The 17,310-nt window shown below is 36.2% G+C and overlaps 2 protein-coding genes across 8 annotated transcripts in view; one reads left to right on the top strand and one right to left on the bottom strand.

Annotated features, from left to right (window-relative positions):
- The window catches only part of Pnut (septin 7-like protein pnut), a 79,357-nt gene extending 69,263 nt beyond the window's left edge, over positions 1-10,094 (bottom strand). The window contains exons 1-2 of one of the 3 annotated variants that reach the window (XM_071793494.1): positions 9,747-10,094; positions 1,415-1,498 (exon numbers count right to left, since the gene is read on the bottom strand). In XM_071793494.1, the coding sequence (XP_071649595.1) occupies positions 1,415-1,498; positions 9,747-9,791 (129 nt within the window). In that variant the 5' untranslated portion in view covers positions 9,792-10,094. The remainder of the gene's footprint in view (positions 1-1,414; positions 1,499-9,746) is intronic. The other 2 variants (XM_071793495.1, XM_071793496.1) reach the window with 2 other exon arrangements.
- A 3,110-nt stretch (positions 10,095-13,204) lies between these two features.
- Positions 13,205-17,310, top strand: part of LOC139821999 (uncharacterized) — a 72,884-nt gene continuing 68,778 nt past the window's right edge. The window contains exons 1-3 of one of the 5 annotated variants that reach the window (XM_071793500.1): positions 14,483-14,618; positions 15,341-15,700; positions 16,276-17,284. In XM_071793500.1, the coding sequence (XP_071649601.1) occupies positions 16,279-17,034 (756 nt within the window). In that variant the 5' untranslated portion in view covers positions 14,483-14,618; positions 15,341-15,700; positions 16,276-16,278 and the 3' untranslated portion in view covers positions 17,035-17,284. Of the gene's footprint in view, positions 14,619-14,651; positions 15,250-15,340; positions 15,701-15,767; positions 15,791-16,275; positions 17,285-17,310 lie in introns of those variants that run through there. The other 4 variants (XM_071793498.1, XM_071793497.1, XM_071793499.1 and 1 more) reach the window with 4 other exon arrangements.

Genomic DNA, 17,310 nt, shown 5'->3' with positions numbered 1-17,310 from the left:
TGCAAATGTAAACAAAACATTTAATTACACATTATTACATACGTTATTATTTATTAATGCAAGTAGAGCTGGTGCCTGATTTAGCTATATCAGAACGAGAAAACCAACCTCTCAGCAAACCATCTTTTGTACCAATTTGGTACACGTCATTCTTAAAATCCATTACCACTACTGGCGTGTAACTTGCCATGGTTGCGACTGCTACGAAACTAACAACTTGCACTCAATATTTCTGATTCCTAGTTAAATGTTTTGTCAAAAAAAAGTGAAATAAATCCTAGACATTCAGTGATCTAAAAGCTAGATACATTTTTGTTACATAAAAAGGCAGATAAATAACAAATTAATAAGTAAATTAAATGAAATTGATTTAGTATGCTTACATGTTCGTCAATGGTGATATAAAATAATAATTGGTAGTCATGCAGAAATTCGAGAAATAATTAAGAATGAGAAGCGAGCTCCTTCTGCCACTTGAATTCAAAGTGAACTGATCTAAAGAGTCGATATTAAAAACAAGGACATGTAAGTCATAACAAATATTAAAATTATAATTACATATAGGTATAGCCGTTATGTTATGACCTTGTTGTATATTATGTTTGAACTCTCCGTATCTTTTAAAATGTTTTGTTCACATTCGCAATGCTGTCCAATAATCATTTTTCTAACTGCCCAAAGCGTGTCAGGCCGTTAGGCTAACAGCCGGCTATTAGCCTAAGAAGCTGAATTTACTAGGCTATTACACTAATTCACGGTTCATTACTCTATTGGCCGGCGTTTAGCTAAGTTCCTAGGATTTTAGCTTACGGGCTCATTTTTCTATAAGCCTACGACATATATACATATATAAAAATGCATAGGTAACTTTGATAAGCCATAACTCGGCGAAAAAAATCGTACAGACTTAATTTTTTTTTAATTTGCAGGGAAAAGTCCATATTTTACGATGGTTGCCATGATAGTTACGAAAAAAATTCATTCTACTCCGTAGAATGTGTCAAAGTATGCAATTTTTTAGAGACGTAACACGTCCTTACTTTTGGAAGAACGGCGGGAGTTGGGGAGACTAAATTCAAAATCTATAATAACAATGGTTCCTTAAAGTACAGACTTCACCCTTTAAAATAAAAAAAAAAAAAAAAAAAATCTTTCAGATATGACAATTTTTCGAGGAGTTATGCTTATTTGAAGTTGGGCAAATTTTTTACGTAAATTTTTGTTGCGATAATTTTGTTGCCCAGTATATATAATACATACATATATATACATACATATACATATATATAATACATACACATATGATCTTTCTACAAATGCTTTCACCAATACTGTGAATTAATACCCTAGTTCCGTGTCCTCGTGAAAATTAACGTAAAATCTCTTTCTCGCGCCGACAACTCTTTTAACTGACCGCCAATTGCAATCGCTGAGTTAGATAACGCGATATTAATATTGCGGACACGAAGTCGACCTCAATGATCGGAATGTGACTAGTCTTATAAAAAAAAGAGAGACAGAGACTCACCGCTGCCGTAGTGTCCGTGGTGATCGTGACGCGGGTGACGTCGTTGCAGTTGTCATCGTCGTCGGAGTCGCCCATGCGGTCGTCCAGCATACGTACAGCATCGGAAATAAACCAGAGAAGTGGATAGAACGTAGGATACAGGGAGAGGCAGGGTTTTAAGCGATAAGGATAATGATAAGAAGTAAGAACGATAAGGAGCAAGGATTGTTCGGGACGCGAGGAAGGAGAGGAAGAGAAACGTGTTGTTAGAATTATCTATTTCCGTACTAAAATATATATTCTGTCTCTTTTTATCAGGACATGTTTGTCGCTATTATTTTGAAGGCATATATTTTATTACAATTTATTCCGATTAAATATTTTCAATGTATCAATAAAATGAAAATAACTCACCAGTTGCGTGTACGCATTTACATTGATATTTTCTCATACTGTAATTGCTAATGTTTTAAGGGGTTAGGCCACCTTAAGGCTTCAAAAATCGCGTGGTTGTTAGAAATTTTTTTTGGAGAAACCATGAAATAACTGCAAAATCCAATTTATACACTTTATTATACATATTTCAAAGTATATAAAAAATTTTTCAAGTTAATATTTTTTCCAAAATGACGGCTACCACTCAGGTTGGATTTTTGAATTTGCAAAATACATTGCGTGTACTTGGCGCCTTTTTTTATCTTTTTTGAACCAGCAAATTACTTCCCGTAGCATTGACACAAACTTGCAAAATTCTCAAACTTCTTTTCTTTATAACTTTTAAAAAAGCAATGAGTAACGAATAAGACATAAGAAAAAGTTACTCAGGGTCATGTCCTTGACAACATATGTCAAGATCAAGATCATCGGAGCTGGCTGACCTAATGTGTATTTTTACCATACATTTTATACCTCTAGAATAATTGCTTATTCCCAAAAAGAGAAAGAGAATATTCCCGATTTCCGAAAAAAAATTACCCTTCAGGACTTAGAAAATTTTCAAGGTGTGGCACTTCGAAGGGCTGTAACTTTTGAAATATTGGTCGTAGCGTTATAAAACCTATAGAGAACTCTAGAACTCGTCGAAATCTTTCTGAATCTACTATAAAAAATTGATTTAAAAAAAAGTCGACATTTTTTGTTCAACTTTGACATCGATTTTTGGGCTTATTTGAACGGAACTCTTTTTAAAACCTATAGGAAACTCTAGAACTCATCATCGAAATCTATCCGAAACTACCATAAAAAATTCATTTTTTCAAAAATGGGGGGCGCCGTGAAGTTAGCCCCCTTATTTTTAAAATGGTGTTTTCACCACTTTAAATGACGGAACTCTTTCTAAAAACTACAGAGAACTCTAGAACTCTTTCTGGGGAATCCAGAACTCTAATAAAATGTTCCGAATTTTGAAAAAGGGGGGCCAACTTCACAGACATGACAATGACTATACAATCTTATCTTAATAGGAAACTAATCGGGTGACGTAGTATGCAAGTAATATGAATAACTACGAACACCATCGAGCGAGGACAGAACCTGCAAAACGACCTACAAAGCTCAATTTCAAGACAATGTTGAGATATTTAGATACTTAAAATAACCTGGCTACTTTCAATTAAAAGACAAACTTTGATATATGTTATACTAGGATTTAAGAATTTTACGGATTTAGATATTTATTATTCCCGTAGTGTTTTTTCCAAATCTTCAGAAGCACTTTTGGAATCAATTCTGAGATTTTTAGACATTCTTCGGTAAATAAAAATTATTAAATATAATAACTAAAAATAACGAAATAACTAAATAAATATCCATCTTACACTGCGATTAGAAATACAATATTTCTATGCTAAATCATTGACGTTCTCGATAGAAAACAATATAGATAATACGTTCACAATAGATAATATAATAAAATAATTATCGGCAACGCGCGAGCACGCGAGTGAACAAAGATGGTTCCCGAAAGGAGGGAGTGTAAGAGCCATCATTTTTCCTAAAAAAAACATACCTGTAAAATAGTGTAAAACATGTTTTGCCATCTTATTTGAGGTTGAAATAAGAAGGAAACAATGTTTATTTAACCAGGAAACTGCGGGAAATATTTTAGAAGCTGTAATGAATATTTTTAAAACGTCTGTCAAAATAGCTGCGTTTGAGCGATTTAATAAAAGATGAAAAGTTTTAAAACAAGCACAACATTTCCATTTAATGAATTCTACACCACGAAATTGTATAGGAATGCTGTACATATAATACGAGCGCGTTCACAATTGCTCATATGTGCACTCATCATATGTAAATGCATTCATATATATCTTTGTCAAAAATATACACATTTTAAACACCAATTGTTACTATCCACGCGCGCACAAACACGCACACACGTACAAACACGTACAACGCTCGCACGCACGCACGCAAGGTAACAGAGTCTTTATTCGTCTGCAATATGCATGCGCCGATATCGTCCATGTATTATTGTATGTTTTAAGCGAGGAACACAGACTTCTGCATAGCGCGTGTGCGTGTAAAGCTGGCGTTTCATTTTGCGAAAACTTACAAACTATTGATAGTTCTGGCTTTTTTTTCAATAGTTCTAGAGAGTTCTCGATAAGTTAAACAAATAGTTATGTCCATTAAAGCACAAACAATGGGTCCGGACAAACTGACAAACACGCCAGGTTCACACAGCGTCTCACTTTGTCCTACACGAGTTCCGTCACTATATCTTGTCAGATTTTGCGAGATCTATAGTTTTATAAGAGTTCTATAAAGAATTCTGCCATATAAAAGCAAAAAATTAATTATAAGGCAATATAGATAAAATTATAATGTAACAAGCATACCGAGTTGAGACATCAGTTGAAATCTCGGAGTTCCGGCTTATATAAAATATTTTTTATATAGTTCTGATGGTGAGCATATTGAAACATTTTCTGAAGAGCGTTAGAACCTTTGTGTTATATTTTAAAAAATTAAGCCTCCTGGGTAGTCACCACGGCCATATTGAATTTCTTGCTATCGAGGCGAGAAATTACCCTATTTTATGTTACGGTATTTTTCGAAATAAAAAGACATTTCAATAAAAAATCACTATAGATCGTTTCAGCACACTTCTAAAATTTAACGGATACTATCCTTTTCCCTCGACAATAAACAAACAACCATAAAACAAAGCCTAAACATACGGAAAAACAAGCCATTTGACGACTATCGAAAGGAGTGGAGAATGTTCCTTCCGCATATGTATTTCTTGCAAATCTTACCATACGTTAAATTTCACGAGTTTCACGAATACGTTAAACGTTATAGCACAAGTACAGAACGAATAATAAAGAAATATAACGCAACGCAAAATAGGTTGTCAACATGTCGCAAAGGACAGAATTCTCCATTGGAGAGAGTCCTTATTTCTGCCGCGACGGTACGTCGCCACCGTCAACGCAGAGTTCTCGGCTCATGGACCAGGAGCCTTAATATCATCCGAAAAGTAATCATTATGACGGAATAAGATGAGACGCTGATCGAAATATCGGAGTTCTGATTCTTCTAAATGTATCTATACAATAGTGCTAACGTTTGGAATTCTTTAGAAAATGCATAAATATGTTAAGAACTATACGAGAATAATTTTAGAAGAGCCAAAACTCCGATATTTCAATCAGCATCTCATCTTCTTCCGTCATAATCATCATTTTTCGGGCAATATTAATTTTTTTTAAATTATACAATGGTGCTAATACTCGGAACTCTTTAGAAAATGTTTCAGTATGCTCAGAACTATTCAAAAAATATTTTACATAAACCGGAACTCCAAGATTTCGCATAGCGTCTTACTCTATTCTCTCTAAGTACTCGGCTCTTGGGTAGTATTAATTTATTTAATAATCATACAACATTGCTATTACACCGTCAAAAATCGCTGTTTTTTACCTACATAACCTTACTTTCTTGAAAATCCTGACGTGTTAGAGCAAAATGGGGCCTTGTTTCGATTTTAGCTACCCAAAATCTATAAAAATCGTCTACTGCGGTCCCAGTTGCTCTCCGAAAAATTTTTTTTGTAGTCCTGTGTAATTAATTTTTTTGCATTTATATGGCAGAACTCTTTATAGAACTGTTATGGAATTATAGATCTCGCAAAATCTGATAAGATATAGTGGCGGAACTCGTGTAGAACAAAGTGAGACGCTGCGTGAACCTGACGCGTTTTTTGGCTTTAATGGCCAGAACCATTTGTTTAACCTACATATCAGGAACTCTAAAACTATTGAAAAGGAAGAACTCTCAATAGTTTGTGAGTTTTCGCAAAATGAGATGCTAGCTTCACGTACACCTTTTAAAAAAGTTAGAACGCCTACTAAAATTTGTTTATCATATGCAACCTCGTTAGATTTAAGTCATTACTATATATTAATAAATGCTAACAGTTAATGGAAATTAGCTCTCTCTCTCTCACACACACACACACACACACACACACACACACACGCACACGCACACGCACACGCACACGCACACACACACACACACACACACACACATTCTCTCTCTCACTCACCCACACCCCCTTTCTTTTTGTAAAGAAACACCCCTGTTGCAAAAGACCGATAGAAACTTCTAGACAACGATAGAAAGTCATCTGATTCCATCTGGTTTATCAGTACAACAAAATTGAGACTTTGACAATTGATTTGGATTTATCGGAATCTATGAGCACGCGGATAATCTGTGATGATAATCACTATGAGGATAATCTGTTACGGAATGTATCCGATTCTATTGTTTTCATGTGCATGATGGATTATATTAAGATTTATGAATGTGCGATTTATTGGATCCAAACAGCATCGACACACTGATCGACGGCTGTGTATACTTATATGCAGTTATCAATTTTATTTGAATATTTTTCTATACGTATTTACACATGTTGTAAATTGATAGGTTTTGAACATACTTGACTGTTTGGAAGCAAATGCGCATTAATACGAAAAGTCCACAATTTGTTTCTATCAGATCTTAGTGGCAAAAGCTTATCCATGATGAAAGTCAATTTATATCGTTTTATGAGTAAATACAGATCTGTAAGGACTAATTTTTTATAAAAGTGAATCTGGCAATCCTAGGATAAAAACACAGTTTTCTGATAGAAATTTATTCTTTTAATATGAATTAAGCAGATTTTCCAGATAGGTCTACAGCAATTGGCATTTACTAATTGATATTTAATGTGGCATTGCAGATACAATATAAAATATTTATAAGATTTTATCGGGATTTTCAAATGAGATTTTTAAGTATGACGTTGGATATATCGGTCATTTCTGATAAGTTTATGATGTACCTTTAGGTGTTATTAAAAGCATTTGCTGATACAAATTTTGACTTTAACATATCATTTTGTAACAAATTGTTCTTATTAGATTTTATATGCATTCTCTAAGTATACTATTCATTGTATTCAATAGGATGATCCAATAATTTCTTTTTATTGGAATCTATGAGATAATTCCGATTGAGTGAAAAAATATCTTGTCTTGTGTTTATTGATACTTATTTAACCCGTACCCACACCGCACAGGATATTTTGAAGGACATTTGTGCATCCGCTGGATATCCACCGGATATTAAATATCCACTGGATATCCACCGGTTATTGAGATACCGGTTACTGATACAAACTAGAGTGAGGTTTTAACAAAACACAAATGCATACCAATAGGTGCAGATAAAAAATTGTTTGCAAGTACGGATAAATCGTCGAATAACTAATTTTCGACCCGAGAATCCATGTAGCAACCGATTGAAGGCAGTCTCATCTAGAAAAGTGGCTACATTTGAAAATTCAATGTAAACTAATACTTATTTAACTCGTATTTACTGATACAAACTAGAGTGAGGTTTTCACAAAGCACAAATGCATACCGATAGGTGCAGATAAAAAATTGTTTGTAAATACGGATAAATCGTCGAATGACTAATTTTCGACCCGAGAATCCATATAGCGACCGATTGAAGACAGTCTCATCTAGAAAAGTGGCTGCATTGGAAAAATCCTATAGTAAACAGATACTTATTTAACCCGTATTTACTGATAAGAACCGAAGCCTTGTATTGAGGTCGAACTTTTCGCAATACGAATATGTGCATATAAAAAGTACTTTGCAGATACGGATTCACGCTCTTCGAAACAAAGATACTTTTTGAATTTGACAGTCCATATACAGAATAATTGCTGCCGAAATCTGATTAAAACATATACGTTCCTCTATAATCTCTATATATTGATCGTGTTGTAAGTCCTGATAAAATCCTAGCTTGCAAGTGCAAGTTTATTCTGATTGAGTCTCATAAAAAATTCAAATAAGGTATGTGCAATTGCTGATTAAAGACGATCGAGTCATTAAAATTATTTGCAATTGCAGATAAAAGACGACCGATGTTTGGAGAATATCTGCAATCTCAGATTGACCTGCGCCGAGTCTCTTTGGAGTTCTATCTGTTTGCTTAAGTTGTGATAGATACGTATAAAATCTAATTGAATAAAAAAATCCCATAAATCATCAATTCTATCAGAAGTTATAAGAGATTCCAAAAACAAAAACACACTATTTTCAGATAGAATATATTTTTTTTATCAGTTTCTATCGGTTCTTTGCAACAGGGACGAAAGATACACGGGCGGACTGACGGCACCAGATTAAACTCCAAATTGCCCAACCTTTCTCCTTAATTCGTGAAGTTACAGCTTGCAGCCCACATGCAAAAAGGGGACGAAAAAATAAAATAGCGTTGACAAGATCTAATTAATCCGAGCTGTCAAGAGAGGAAGGAAGAAGAGCGAGTGACCATTAAGGGGATCCTATATAGTAGCAGTAATCCCGACATTTAGTTAAAAGCAAACCACTTTTAATTGGCTTTACGGAATTGCAAAATTCTTGTGCAGAATTAAAGTACGTACAAAAATGTAGAGGGCTAGTGTCGGTTTTACATCAAAAACAAAAAAAAATTAAAAATTTGGGCACATAGAGCTGTCACTGACGACAATATTTTCTTATACAAAAATACTGCAGTTTATATATACAAAATGAGATACTAGCCCTCTAGGGAAAACATTGAAAAACAATATCGTGCAATTACAACTACAATAGAAGTCTAGAAAAAAAGTGTCATGCTTTTAACTTTTATATGTGCAATCCCCTTAACCCCTTAAGTGGTTTGCTTTTAACTAGTCGGTAATTACTGCCACTATAGAATCCCCTTAAGGGGATCCTGCAGCCGTATGATTTACCGACATTATCGTTAATCAATGGATCTTTTAATTGGCTTTACAGAATTGCAAGTTCTTGGTCTAGAATTAAAGTCCGCACAAAAATCTAGGGTGGAAAACGCGATTTTATATCAAAAGCACCAAAAAATTAAAAATATTACTTATTGGGGCACATACACAGCTGTCACCTGACGACAATATTTGCTTAAAACAAAAATTCTACAGTTTATACGTACATAATGTTTATCATCCACCCTTGGGAAAACATGTAGGAATAATATCGTGTAAGTAGAAGTAAGATTCAATGCGTACAAAAAAAGATCCATCTAATAATTATTTTGTAGTAATGTAAATACGGATGCAGGATGACAAGAAGAGCAGCAACAGTAGTTGCCGGATCTTGCGTAAGATGGCGAGCAATCGAAAAAAGGACAGATGTCATTTCGTTAGACAAAGACAGATATAGGGAAAACAAAATTAGAAAGGTTGACATTATCGACATCGAGGAAGTTCGCCAGTCACTGCAGGAAGTCCCCTTAAGGCTGCAACACAATACGAAGGTACAGGCAACAGGAATAGGGAAGAGCAACAGAATATAGATTTTCAACCAATCAGAAGTCGTATATCAAATGCATTCTGTTGCTATTCCCTGTTCCTATTACCTTTGTTTTGTGAATAAGCATAATTTCATCGATTTCTTTGCTGGAGTAGCTAAACTGAAGAATTACCGTTTTGTGTTCCGGCCTTTATGATACTATTATTTAATTGGTAGGTTAGGTCGGTCCGTGTCGTATCGACCGGTCGTGTCGTATTGAAAGGCGGCTCCCAAAATGGTCACTACCGTCTCCCGACAGGTAAGAGGAAGACGGCGGGAAGGAGAGATAGTGAGGAGAGACACAGAGAGATAGTGAGAGAAAGAGAGAAAAAAAACTTTATAGAGAATGACGCCTCTTGCTTCTCACTTACCACTTCGCTGCATCGTCGTTCGGCTGGAGCGTTACAGCGACTCATCGAGCATAATCCTTCGTTCGTGGATGATGCGGATAAACAGCCATCAGTCACCAGTGCGTTTCCTCACATACTACACACTCGCGAGACGCGACAACGCGAAGCAATGCAAGGCAACGAGATACAACGAGACGCGGCTACCAGGCGATCGAATCGGACGCGACGCGAGCGCGAGAATGCAGACGCTCCGCTCCGGCACGCGATACAACCACACTTTTCAAATATTCGCGTGGCCAATCTCTCGCACGACGATTTGAGGTGTGTGGGTGTAAACCAATATGTTCGCTCAACCTCTTTTTGTGGTTTGCGCCGATCCGTACTGCGCATCATTATTATTTTGGGCGGAACCAATCAGAGGATTTTTGTATGTGTGGTAGTGCATAGTCGGTGTGATGCCACAGCACTTAAGCGGGGAGCACACACTTCTGCACAACGCATAATGCGTAAGCATAAGAAAATTGATTGGTCCATACACATGTGCATAAGGAAATAGACCAATCAGTTTTCTTATGTTTACACATTATGCGTTGTGCAGAAGTGTGTGCTCCCCACTTTAAGCCGGTTCTACAATGTGTGCTGATGTGTGCTTTTCATTTAGCGACTCAAGTCGACACAAGCGTCATTCTGTCTCTTTTCAACATCTAGTGAAAGCATCTATAATACGTCGCAAACGATGGCAACTGCTAGTTGAAAAGTGTTATGCTAGATCTACAATGCGAATCGTAAAGTCGCGAGTCGTAAGAATTGACCAATCACAATCGAATTTGAGGAGAATAATCGACTGTGATTGGTCAATTCTTACGACTCACGACTTTACGACTCGCATTGTAGACCTAGCATTAAGGGCCATCTACAATGAGTCGCAGTCGCAAGAGTCGTAAGAAATTGACCAATCACAATCATTATGCTTTGACCGCAAGGAGAATAATAGACTGTGATTGGTCAATTTCTTACAACTCTTACGACTGCGACTCATTGTAGATGACCCTTTAAGGGGATCCTGCAACCGTATAATTTACCGATATTATCGTTTTTCGATGGATCTTTTAATTGGCTTTATAGAATTGCAAAAATCTTTTACAGAATTAAAGTCCGCACAAAAATCTAGGGTAACAAACGCGATTTTATATCAAAAACACCAAAAAATTAAAAATATTACTTATTTGGGCACATACATACACAGCTGTCACCTGACGACAATATTTGCTTAAAACAAAAATTCTGCAGTTTATACATACATAATGTTTATCATCTGCCCTTGAGAAAACATGTAGAAATAATATCGTGCAAGTAGAAGTAAGATTCAATGCGTACAAAAAAAGATCCATCGAAAAATTATTTTATGCAGATACGGATGCAGAATGACAAGAAGAGCAGCAACAGTAGTTGTTGGATCTTACGAGAGATGGCGAGCAATCGAAAAAAGGACAGATGTCATTTCGTTAGACAAAGACAGATATAGAGAAAACAAAATTAGAAAGGTTGACATTATCGACATCGAGGAAGTTTGCCAGTCACTGCAGGGGAGATCCTGCAGCCGTATGATTTACCGACATTATTGTTTTTCGATGGATCTTTTAATTGGCTTTATAGAATTGCAAAAATCTTTTACAGAATTAAAGTACGCACAAAAATCTAGGGTAACAAACGCGATTTTATATCAAAAACGTCAAAAAATTAAAAATATTACTTATTTGGGTACATACACAGCTGTCACCTGACGACAATATTTGCTTAAAACAAAAATTCTGCAGTTTATACATACATAATGTTTATCATCTGCCCTTGGGAAAACATGTAGGAATAATATCGTGCAAGTAGAAGTAAGATTCAATGCGTACAAAAAAAGATCCATCGAAAAATTATTTTAGTAATGCAAATACGGATGCAGAATGACAAGAAGAGCAACAACAGTAGTTGTCGGATCTTGCGAGAGATGGCGAGCAATCGAAAAAAGGACAGATGTCATTTCGTTAGACAAAAACAGATATAGGGAAAACAAAATTAGAAAGGCTGACATTATCGACATCGAGGAAGTTCGCCAGTCACTGCAGGATCAAGTTGCTTTCCATTTACTCTCAAGTGATCTGAGTCACTTATGTGAATATTTTATACTCAGGTAAGATATGTCATTTTGCACTTACCTGCTTATTTTGGTAACAAAGCTATCGCACAACAATACGATAGCCTCATTTTTAATGTGAGTCTACCCTAATGCTAAGATTCCATAGACGCGGAAACGCCATGCGGCAGAGTGCGTTGACCAATCACAAATTTTGATTTTGCCGCAGGTGACTTGCGGCAGCCTTCTGATTGGTCAACGCACTCTACCGCACGGCGTTTCCGCGTCTATGGAGTCTGTGAAATTTCATGGGCAGTGAAAAGTAGCAGCAGATTGTACTGATTGGCTATAAAATAGAGAAGTTCTCGAGTTCCTAGAACTTCTCTATTTTGTAGCCAATCAGTACGATCTGCTGCTACTTTTTACTGCCCATGAAATTTCACCTTTAGCATAACAGCACAGTTGACGGAAAGTCGACGGCAAGTTGACTTTTTAGGGTGCATCCCGATGGAGAAGGAATTAGCGAAACGGATTTGTATGTACTTGACCGGAAATGAATGTCCGGAAAAAAATCTACCATATGAAATCGTTTGTATTTTGTATGAAGACTTTTGAAGTGCAATTGAAAAGGTTTGTGAGTCATTCGTTTAATTGTAATTAATTAATTATTTTTACACCATGCATTTAGCCGAAATAGATAAATTAATAAAAGTTTTTATACGGAATCGTTTGTATTTTGTATGAAGAGTTATGAAGTGTGATTAGAAAGGTTTGTGAGTCACCCAGATAATTTTAATTAAATATTTATAAACTCGGTAAAATTAGCCGAAATATAGATTTTTAGTTATTCATGTTAAAAGAAGAAGGCGCTAGTGTTCCCGAAGGTCCGTCTGCAATCAGAATTAATATGAACGTTTTAAAAATTATTTTATACTGAAATAAATAAATATATATACAGGCTAATGAGCCTGTAGCTATAAGCGATAGTTGCTAATTAAGTTTGTAAAGATGTACCAGCTGTGCAGGGTGAAGAGCAGGTTATCTCAAACGCCCTGCCAAAACCCAATTAAAAGAGACTCAAATGTCATTACCGCTGAGAAGTACTTCTTGCCATTTAAGTTAGCATGTCAGAGCAACCGGATTGTCCATTGCGTTCCACCTTGAATTTTTTTTACAGTCGTTTATTAGGATTGCCCTACTTTTAAATTGAACGCTTTTAAATGTATTATTATTAAACTACCGATATCGATATATTATTAGTAATTTAATATTAAAACTTGACAGAGTGACGTAAACTAATTCGCTCATAGTATTATAACAAAGTATTATGCGTTCAAATTCTCGAAAGCTAGCTTCTTTACTATGCTCTCTCACGCCACAGTCTTTTTGTAACAATACATTGTAGAATTTTTATATAAAGCGAATGTTTTCGCAAGTTGAGGTTAAAACAATTAAGAAGTCAGTATTACAGACGGGTATAAGATTTTCTTAAGACGGTTTTGAAATAAGATCTGATTATGAACCGGCTTAAGTACAATTTTAAGATGTCATTAACCAATCATAAAGCCGTATTAGCATCTTAAGGGCTAAAGCACATATGACAGTCGTAGTCGTGGACGTAAGTAACGCACAAGCTTTGGCGTATCCTGATCTGTCAGGTCGGGGACTACGACCGTCGCATATCGCTACGCCATGTTATGTGCTTTGGCCCTAAGACATTACTTACGACATTAAGGGGATCCTGCAGTGACTGGCGAACTTCCTCAATGTCGATAATGTCAACCTTTCTAATTTTGTTTTCCCTATATCTGTCTTTGTCTAACGAAATGACATCTGTCCTTTTTTCGATTGCTCGCCATCTTACGCAAGATCCGGCAACTACTGTTGCTGCTCTTCTTGTCATCCTGCATCCGTATTTACATTACTAAAATAATTATTAGATGGATCTTTTTTTGTACGCATTGAATCTTACTTCTACTTACACGATATTAAATTATTCCTAATGTTTTTCCAAGGGTGGATGATAAACATTATGTACGTATAAACTGTAGAATTTTTGTTTTAAGCAAATATTGTCGTCAGGTGACAGCTGTGTATGTGCCCCCAATAAGTAATATTTTTAATTTTTTGGTGCTTTTGATATAAAATCGCGTTTTCCACCCTAGATTTTTGTGCGGACTTTAATTCTAGACCAAGAACTTGCAATTCTGTAAAGCCAATTAAAAGATCCATTGATTAACGATAATGTCGGTAAATCATACGGCTGCAGGATCCCCTTAAGATGGTCTTAAAATAAGAACCGACTATGAATACCGGTCACTTATAAATAGATACAATATGTTCACTCAGGCCAAAACCCGTGAAATGGTTTGCACACTCAACAATAAGATGGAAAAGGAGAAAGATCGTATCATCGTATGTCTGTCCTTCTCCGCGAGCGATGGAGAAGGAGACACATACGATTTCCACACTCAACATCGTGGCGGACGATTTCACTTCAGGGGGCTTATTACGGTTCTTGAAACGAGGTGAAAGTTACAAAAGTGAGGAAATTCACTAGGGTATCTATGATTTTATTGGTCAAAATCTAGTAAATCTGTTCACTTTTGTAATTTTCACTTCGTTTCAAGAACCGTAATCGACCCCCAGAATCGACTCCCTGAGTGAAGTTTCCGAACGCCTATATAGTTCACTGTTTCGAACCAGAGAAACCGTCGGAGAAACCATAAGCGTGATGGTAATTTGAGGTTGTTTGGAGATTATTGTAGGTGAGTGTTTAAAGAGATGTCGATAAGCGATCGTTAATATCCCAGTAAGCAAAATGATAGCAGTTTGTCGGCAGATTGGTATAATAGATTTGATCAGACATGTCAGCACTCAGCAGACTGACATCAATTGCGTTCGTATTCATGTTCTGCCAGCAGAATCTGCTAACAGGGCGCATTCTGTTTCACGCATAATGCGCATCATGTATGAAATGGAATGCACCCATAATCAGACAGCAGATTGGCGGCAGAAACCGCGCAGAGCCTGTACCTCTAATTCTGTAACTCTTAAGGTGCGATTTCATTGACGCTAGAAACCAGCGGCAGCGTCAAGAAAATGTAGTGGGGGTAGAAGTTCCGTTGAATTTTGCTTTACGCTAAAAAGTTGAGACGGTCTGAACTTCTTCCCCCACTACATTTTCTTAACGCTGCCGCTGGTTTCTAGCGTCAATGAAATCGCACCTTTTAAGGTGCCAATTCATGAGACGCCGAAAATGAGCGTCAACAAGGTGAACGTGGTGGTTTTGCTTTGGGCGTCAAAGAAATGAAAGTTGAATTTGTGTAATATTCATCGTCGTCGATGAATCGTCGTTAATCGTCCCAGAGTACAATCAAACATTAAATTTCGAAATACGTAAAATATTAATTATTTTCTTGAAGTAATATTTTCAAGTAATAATATTTTATAGATACATATATATAAATAAAATATATTATTTCTGAAGATTTTTGCTTGCTGAAAATGAGCGTCGAGCGTCAACGTGAAAAGGCACCTTTACGCAAGTATACTATATGGAAAAAAAGCTGCGCAACTGTCATTATGAGCACAATGACGCATAACGAGTTACAGAATCGCACTACTGTGGCAGCAGGGGGAAGTGATCCGCGCAGTTCCTTGGGCCTAACGAATCTACGGCATCAACCCGAGTTCAAGACACTGCGGATATACACATACAATTACGCATACGCACATACATATACACATCCCCGAGTTTGAAGAATAATTAAATCGCATTTTTGTAACAGCGCCATTCGTGGCTTACGACTTTGCCGAGACACGCCGATTACGGCTACTACGACAAGAGGTTCGCCCTGGCCATCTTTTGAGCAGTATATTGCTTGTAGGCCATAATATAAGAAGAAGAAAAATCGCACTACTGAACGGTTTTAGCAGGGTCTGCTCGATTTCTACAGCTGCAATCTGCTGTTTGATTATATTAACAGATTTTTTTATGCTTCTGTTAGCGTTCTGCTGACATCATGTGATATATCAGAACTAGTATTAAGGGTCACTATTTCCAACGTCTGTTAACCTCTACCGATGTTAACCGACGTTAACAGACGGTTAACTTTTCAGAATAGCGAATAGAAATTGGTTATTTTGAAAATTAACCGTCAGTTAGAGGTTAACAGACGTTGGAAATAGTGACTTATGACAATTATTTATCGAAATAGCCAATTTCTATTCGTTATTCTGAAAAGTTAACCGTTGGTTAGAGGTTAACAGATATTGGAAATAGTGACCTTTAAATCTGTAATGTTTCTGCCGACAAAATTTGTAGCAGATACTTAGCAAAGTCTGCTTTCAATAGACTTGGCTGTTTGGGATTATAAATATAGTACAAAAATTAAATGATAAGAATGTATATCTTGTCGTTAGGCTATGGGCAGGGCATGCTGTGTCTTGGGATGTCCCTCGGGAGGAGACGCCCCGTCTCATCAGATTCCCAAGAACCCTGCTCTCTTCCAGAAGTGGAAAAGCATGATTTACTCTGAGAAAATTCAACATCTTACCGACGAGCAGATAAGCAAATGTGCCGTATGCTATCGGCATTTTGCCGACGATGACTATCTAGTAACCTTCCGAGTAAGGAAGTTGAAACGCGGTATTGCACCTTCTTTAAACTTGCCAAACAATCCAACTTCTAGCATATCTAATGTGATTGAAATAGAATCGCAAAGATCGACTGCCAGCACGAGCATGTTCGCTGTGAAAGACGTGATAGCGATGACGGAAAGTCAAAGAATGACCAGTGTACCAGAAATGACTCAAATTGCGTTGTTCCAAGATACTCCGGAAGAAGATGATTCCTACTTATTCAATCAGCCACAAACTTTACCGGGCAAACATACTGACCTAACTAATTCAACGGCAGAAACATTTAAATTAGAACATAGAGAAAAGATATCAAGAAAAAAACAAATAAAATTAACCACGGTGCACTTATCTCTATTTCGATGTAAGCAACAAGCCAAACAATACGAAAAGACACCTACGATACAAAAGCTATTATCTTGTCTCACGTCTACTGAAATTGCTTCTATTAAAACCAAAATACGAAAGTCAAGATATTCCCCAAAGATATATGTAAGAGTGTATCACGATATTGCAAAAAGGAGGGCCCTTGGTCAGTTATGAAATCTAATTTATCGTAAGTCTCAAAGTTGAGAATAAAAAATCACAACGCGAAACTTATTGTCTTCTATTTTTGGAATATCATAATAAGAAGCCAATCGTGTTACTTAAATTGGCAAGAAAGAGTTAATTTCATCATAATAAGTGCATATTAACAATGCACAAGTTTTATCATAATAATATCATAATAATAATGTATAACAATGTAAAATAATAATGTAAAATAATGTAAAATAGTAATGTAAAATAATGTTGTATCTTCACAACAAGATAATTTTC

Source organism: Temnothorax longispinosus, chromosome 11 (genome assembly GCF_030848805.1).
Source record: "Temnothorax longispinosus isolate EJ_2023e chromosome 11, Tlon_JGU_v1, whole genome shotgun sequence".
Classification (NCBI taxonomy): domain Eukaryota; kingdom Metazoa; phylum Arthropoda; class Insecta; order Hymenoptera; family Formicidae; genus Temnothorax; species Temnothorax longispinosus.
The sequence above is the reverse complement of the archived record's forward strand: the minus strand, read 5'-3'. Positions and strand labels throughout refer to the sequence as shown.